The sequence below is a fragment of the Pseudorasbora parva genome, chromosome 18 (genome assembly GCF_024679245.1).
Source record: "Pseudorasbora parva isolate DD20220531a chromosome 18, ASM2467924v1, whole genome shotgun sequence".
Classification (NCBI taxonomy): Eukaryota; Metazoa; Chordata; class Actinopteri; order Cypriniformes; family Gobionidae; genus Pseudorasbora; species Pseudorasbora parva.
Window position 1 is genome coordinate 25,806,539 of NC_090189.1, and position 6,875 is coordinate 25,813,413.

Sequence of the window (6,875 nt, forward strand, 5' to 3'; positions counted from 1 at the left end):
TTAATCAGATACAGCCATACATCTATGATCCGGAATCAGACCCAGAGGCTGCAGTTGAACAGGAGCAGCAGCAAAAACGACTAGAGCAGGACGTCTCTATGTAGTACAAGTTATACGCTAATTATATAATATGCTTAGCGACTTGTGTTATTTACATATTTATACTTGAATTATATCGTCGTATTTTTGTCTTTGAAGGTGTACATGTGGGAAGTGCAGTTGTGCATGTGTGTGTGTGTTTACGCGTGGTTTGTGTAGACAATTGTAGTAAGCGGACTGGTTTTGCACGGCAGGCTAGTGTTTACATAGAAAGACATGGAATAGTAGCGCATTTGAATGAAGAAGCGTGCTTATTTAGTTCAACATATTTCCCCACTCTTTGTGTATTGTTGTTTGGAGTGCTTTTACAATACACAAACATAAAGTTACACATATAGTGGCCAGCTAAACAAATGTACACGCACTACACATCGCATGCTCCATTGATCAATTAACTATACGTGATCATGTTTGGGCTACTTGATGGGCATAGGCAAAAACACAGACATGAATCAGTCTTACTCACCGCCTGCGGTTCTAACATTGGGACCTTTATCGTTGGGACTGCTCCATCCTTCAGCATTAGGCGATCGGAAAATCCGGCGTCGAGCTGGGCCTTGTTTATGAAACAGTCGGCACCGAAATGCAGTGAACAGACATAAACCTTTGCGCAACTCAGTTGCTGATCCGGAAAAGCAAATTACATCCACTGTTGCCTTAACGTGGGTTTTTTGGCAATCTGTACAGTACTGTCTTGGTCTGGCAACCAAAAACGCACTTTTTTGGTGACATTGTTAATTTCTTGAAGTCACATCACCTGTGCAGCGCAGCCTACGAGCCCCGCTTTGATGGGCATAGCCTGTTGCTTTCGCTCTCTCTCTCACGCTCTTCCGGTAGAATTGTCCATACGGCCCATACAAGGAAATTCCGACCTTTTAACGTCAAGTGGACCCATGATCGAAAAAAACTTGCCGAAACTTATGACTAACCGGAAGTAGTATTTTTGACAAAGAAATACTCCCATCAAACGTCCACCTTAACTTTTGAAAATTTGTCTATGTTTAGTATGGGATTCCAAGTCTTTAACAGTGTAAAAAGATCAGTATGCATGAAACAGCATTTCACCCCCCCTTTAAAAGTGTGTGATAACAGTCAAATGGCAAATTTGTGTAAAAACGGGATTTGAAAAGGAAATAAAAATGGGTTAGTGGCCGATATCTTTATAAGAAACTGCAACAAAATCAACATACAAAACTGCCAATTTTTCCATATGTTGTAATCACTGTGATCACAATGTGTAACTGCTTTTAGGTGCTCATAAATGGACATTACTTTGACACAGTCACCTCTGAGAACAGATTACTGTTAATTGTAACATAAACATGCATTTTCTGTAAAGCTGCTTCTAAACAATATGTATTGTAAAAACTGCAATGTGAACTGAAGTAAATGTGTGATATCACTGTCTGAAACTGTAGACTTAAAGACTTACAAACCATCCACTAAACAAAGCGTATCAACTAGCATGCCATATAACATACCTCAGTGGGAAATTTACCATCAAAAGGCATGTGACTCCATTTTATAACATCCAGGACGATATTTTCACTCAGTTGCATTTATGTAATATTTCCATTGTGCAAATAAACAGCAAATATTACCTTTAAATAAGGGAGAATGCAACAACATCTTGCATCATTATATTAACTATTCAATACTATTACTAGAATAGTAAGGACGTCTTATTGATGTTAAATTAATACTGAAAATGGCCAAAACTAAATTATATTATATAAATGACCCACACAACCTGTAAGTATTACCTTCATGACTGGAGATATTGATGCCATTTCAGTTCTCAAACAAATCTTGACAGCTTCAACTCTGTCTTGGTTGATGTACTTAAGCTTGAATGTGGGATCAATTGCAGAAGCCATGCCAAGCAACTCTTGAGTCTCCTAATCATCATACTTCTTATTCAGGTAGTCCAGGATCTTCTTCTTGATGCATTTTGACAGTTCTGTTTCTCCCTCTTTCTCTGCTAAGATTTGATTGTTGAACAAATGTAGAACAGGCTTCCCATATGATACACTTACATATTGCTCTCATGAAAGAGTATCAGTGAATTCAGCAAGTGGAGAAAGGGAGTTGTTGACCGCTCTCCAGGACGTCTACATCCTGCCATGTGGGGACAAGGTGTCTGGCTTTTCTGTGCGCAGAGAGAACCAGGGTACCCGGATCCTCCAAATTAAATTCAAGGCTTTTTAAGACCTTTTTAATACCATTTTAAATGAAATTCAATGCCAACTTCGTACCCATTCTGACATAAGTATGAGGGAAAAATGTCAAATCTGTATAAATTTTGAACCCTAGAAAATAATTATGTACAAGTAGGCTACTTGAATTAAATAAAACATTTTATTTAAATTATCAGTCATATTTAATACATACGCAACAGCGTAACACGTTTGATTTGTAATAAACAAATAGATTTGAACTTGGTGTGGAACACTACAGCTTTCGCAGCTCTGCTGAGTTGGTTGCAATTTTTTCGCCCAGGCTCTCAAGTTCTGTCAACTTCTGCTTGTAGCTTCTTTTCAACGCGTTTGACTTGGCAATTAGCTCTGCCATTTTGCTGCCTTGTTTGCCCTCAGCCTCCTCTGCCATCTTGTCTCGATCCCTCCTCAGATGCTCCGCAACTTCCTGGATGGTCTGTCTTGTCTTTTTTTAGCTGCTCCAACTCCTCTTCAATAATTTTTCTTCTTTGACTATGTGCTTGAGATTCTTTTTTCTTTCGTTCACTTTCAAGATGCATCCTGTACCTCACCCTTGCTGATGTGACTGAAGACAGGAGCTCTGGTGTGAGGGGCACCTTGGTAACACCCCCATGCATGGACACGTAATCGCAAATAACTTTGTGCAATGACAGTGTCCTCTTGGATATTACAAGTTTCTACTTGTTTATTGATAGAGAAGCCCCTCTCCACCGTAGCCTGCCCATGGGAGAGGAGCAGAAGGTTTCTGATGAAAGCCCAGAGCTGTGGGTAGGGTGACTTATATAAGGATGGAGAAACACATCCAGCCTCTTCTCGAGGGGCTTGAAAGACAGGAACTTCTCATTCCTCACCTCCAGGGACAGCAATTGTGAAAATTGCTGAATGATCAGATAACCTAAAGAAAGAGTGAAAGAAAAAGCACTCACATCAAATGTACACGTGTTTCTTTTGTAAATTGTATGCCTAACGTCAGGACTTAATCTTATGTACCTGTAGCAACCGCATCTAACTGCTTGTCTTGAAGAAACCTTTTAACTAGACACTTCATCTGGCCCTGACACATTTCTGGATTTGAATACATCGCAGCTGGGTTAAGACAAGTAATTTGCCTTACAGTTGGGAATTTCAAAGGGCTCTTCTCTTGAATCTTCTTCACAATTTTGGACAGACCCTCCATGCATTCCTTTCTGAACTGGAGGACAGAAAGCTCCTCAGTGGATCTACTCTGCTTCTGACGTTCCTAAGGATAAATGGGGACTAAATTAAGTAAATAGCTTCCTCTCCCTCCTCTTTCCTTCTATCCAGTGAGGGGCTGAGTAGACGGGTCTAACAACAAGGACACCAGGAGCAGTCTGGTCACACATTATGTATTTCCTAAATACCTTTATTGCAGCCTCAGCTCCAATGCCAATATCAACAGCTCTTAGATGAACCCTGGACTGCATGTCACTAACATCAAGCCTGACCAAATGCTGAGGTGTGGCATCATTGAGAAGTTCTTGTTTGATGAATCGCCTCAGCAAACTCTATGAAAAGACAAAAATATACATATTTGAGAATACAAAATATTTTACAATACAAAATAAGCACTCTGACTTTACAATGTTTCTTTTCTTCAGTATTATTAAATGAGCCTAATTTATCTGACTATTCAAAATATTTGCATTTTTAATTCATTCAGTCTTAGCTGTAGTCTTAGCGTAACTGTGAATGAGAGGAGATTTTAAAATCCTTCAGCAGTTCAGCCATGTCATTACCAATGAAAGGCAGCACAGGCTCATCAGTCTGGTATCTGGTGAGGAAAGGTGTTAAACTTCGACACACTGCCATGAAATAGTGAAGCTTTGCCAGTATGAGAGGGTCTTTGGTTGCTGCCGCAATGGTATCATAGGAGGATGTCCCAGGGTTAGGAAGCTTTTTGGTGCTAACAGCCTCAACATACTTCATCAGGTCTGGCCAGATGACAAGGGCCCTCTCCAACACAGGGAGGTTCTCGACCCAGCGATGACCACAAAAAGGCAAAGCGAAGATTTTGGACTTTGTGAGATTACAGAAATCCTCCCTTCTTGCTGGCACATTGTGAAAAATTGTATGCAGAGCTCTTAGGAACTTCTCCATATGCCAGTCGGTGAATCCACATTTGACAGCATTATGGAGAGTATGCAGGCCACAACTCCCCACCACTGCCAGCTGAGCACCCCCAAAATGCTCTGCATGCTCCTGCTGCAGCATCTCAAAAAAACGCCAATTAACATTGGGTCCATCCATAGACACAGAGACCATCTTCCTCAAGTCAAGGTCACATACACACTCCTAAAAGACATGAAAAGCAAATTTTAAACAAAGACATTATATAGCCTACATAATAGCTAGTGTGATGGAGGTTGGGGCCTCAATGTTAAAGGGTTCTGTCTGAGTGGTGAGATACAGGTTCAGACCATGCAAACTCACAACTGGGGAAAATGGTGACATGTTTACAAAGTAATTTGTTGTAGGGGGGGTTTATGATTTAAACATGTAAATGGAGCATTCTGGTGCATTCTGACAAGAAAACATTTTGCTTCAAGCATTTCCTTCAAGTAAAAAAATAAACAATAAAACCAATAATTAAAACAATTTGATATCATATTAATTAAGTTGGGGCCTATCAAGTACAGTACATAACAAGAAAAAAATCTCTCACTGTAAAGTAAACCATAAGGAACCCCAGATGGTACATCATTCTAATATTAAAGGTTAAAAATTATTTATTTGTAAGCTACTTCCATTTAAATCACACATAAGAAAGTTTTCATAATAATGTTACAATACATTTTTAATGACATATGTTTCTACTTTTAAAATAATGTCTGTCATAAATAAATCAAATTTATTTTGAAGCAATATTCTCATCAGACTTTACATACTTAAATCTGCATAATTGTGATTTTTACACCAGGGCGTTATTTACTTTTATAAGGACAGTTTTTAAACCTTACTATATATATGCACTCTCTTTCCTGTCAAATTCTTACATTTGATCAAATTCAGTTTTAATAATAAGGCTGCCGTTATCAATCATATAAGTCATTTACACTGCAAAATTGCAACTGTAATAAATAAAATAAAAATTGAGATTGATGTTTAAACAAATAATATTAAAAAAAACAATGATGCCTTTAAACAATAAACCAATAGGTGGCAGCAAGTGACCGTCTTAATAAATGAATCATTGAGTCATTCATTAAAACGATTTGTTCAAAATGCTGAATCATTCAATAACAAAACACAGCACTTTAGTGTTGCTTTTCTTTTGTATCTTTTGTAACTATTTTCGTCATTGAAATAGAACAAAACGATTATTGTGTCTAAATTGTTGTGTCTAAATTGTAAGTGACTACATATTAGCTAGGCTACTTGTTTATTAAACTATACATTCAACGTAACATTTGCAATCGTGATATTATAGAACAGCTCACTTGGTCGTGTTATGTTACTTTACTATATCAAATATTATTTATAAATAAAAAAACACAACATTTTTAAAATTCAGAATAAAAACTTACTTTGAAATGTTTGAGCAAGTCCACCGCCGTTGCATGACCCATGAACTGCGAGCCGAAGTATCATGACTGGACGTGGTCATCCACCCAGTAGCGAATATGAAGATCCAACTGCTTACTTTTCGTCATCTTATTGAGACTCTCGTCAACAGTGATGCCAGTAACGCGTTACATAGTAATGCGTTACTCTAATCTGACTACTTTTTTCCAGTAACGAGTAATCTAACGCGTTACTATTTCCAAACCAGTAATCAGATTAAAGTTACTTATCCAAGTCACTGTGAGTTACTATTTTAGTCATTTTCCTTAGTAAAAACCGACAGCTTATCAAAATTCTCAGCCCGAGTCCGGCTGGAGCCCGTGTTTTTTATTTATTTTATTTTTTTACATTGTTGCAGCCATTAAAATAATTCAGTTTTGTTTTTAATGTCAAAGTAGTTATTTTTCGTTTCGTTTATTTATAAACCTAATTAAGAAAAATGTTCAGAGCAATTTTTTGTTTGTTAAATTAAAGTTTATATAGGCAAGACAATTCAAGAGTTGGTTTGAGAGACTATAGGCTATTGAACATGCGGTTAACTCACTGGGTCGTCACATAAAAAAATTAAAACTTTAATTTAACAAACAAAAAATTGCTCTAAACATTTTTCGAAATGAACTTAATAAAGAAACGAAACGAAATATAACTACTTTGACATCAAAAACAAAGTAGGCTAGTTATTATACCACCACAAAGGCATTTTTGACGAGCTGAGGCAGGCTGATAGATTAGCCTACTGCTCGCAACGGCGCTCAAAAAAAAAAACGAAACGGGCTACACAATCTAAAGGGGAAAAAAAGTACATGCAGGTTGTCTTATAGCCAACCTTACACTTCAGCAAAGCGACCTAAGCACTGGTAAGATCATTAGTCTCATTAATTTATATCGAAGATGATTGTGTTTTGTGTGACTTATTTTAAAGTTTCATTTACGGCCATATGCGTTGGCTTGCTTTACTCATTTGCAGCGATGTTGCAG

General features: G+C 37.7%; 1 protein-coding gene across 3 annotated transcripts; it reads right to left on the minus strand.

The window, feature by feature from the left end:
* Positions 1-2,507: 2,507 nt before the first annotated feature.
* Positions 2,508-5,887, minus strand: LOC137046870 (uncharacterized). 3 transcript variants are annotated; one of them, XM_067424311.1, is made up of 5 exons: positions 5,861-5,887; positions 4,073-4,628; positions 3,698-3,841; positions 3,306-3,555; positions 2,508-3,210 (listed from the first exon to the last, which is right to left on the minus strand). In XM_067424311.1, exons 2-5 carry the CDS (start codon positions 4,094-4,096, stop codon positions 2,993-2,995), a joined length of 636 nt encoding a protein of 211 aa, XP_067280412.1. In that variant the 5' UTR covers positions 4,097-4,628; positions 5,861-5,887; the 3' UTR covers positions 2,508-2,992. The 3 variants fall into 3 exon arrangements, 2 of the variants coding, with proteins under 2 accessions (XP_067280412.1, XP_067280413.1); XM_067424312.1 differs by lacking the exon at positions 5,861-5,887 and having other exon boundaries at positions 3,430-3,555; positions 4,073-4,880; XR_010899101.1 differs by lacking the exons at positions 3,306-3,555; positions 5,861-5,887 and having other exon boundaries at positions 4,073-4,880.
* Positions 5,888-6,875: the final 988 nt, after the last annotated feature.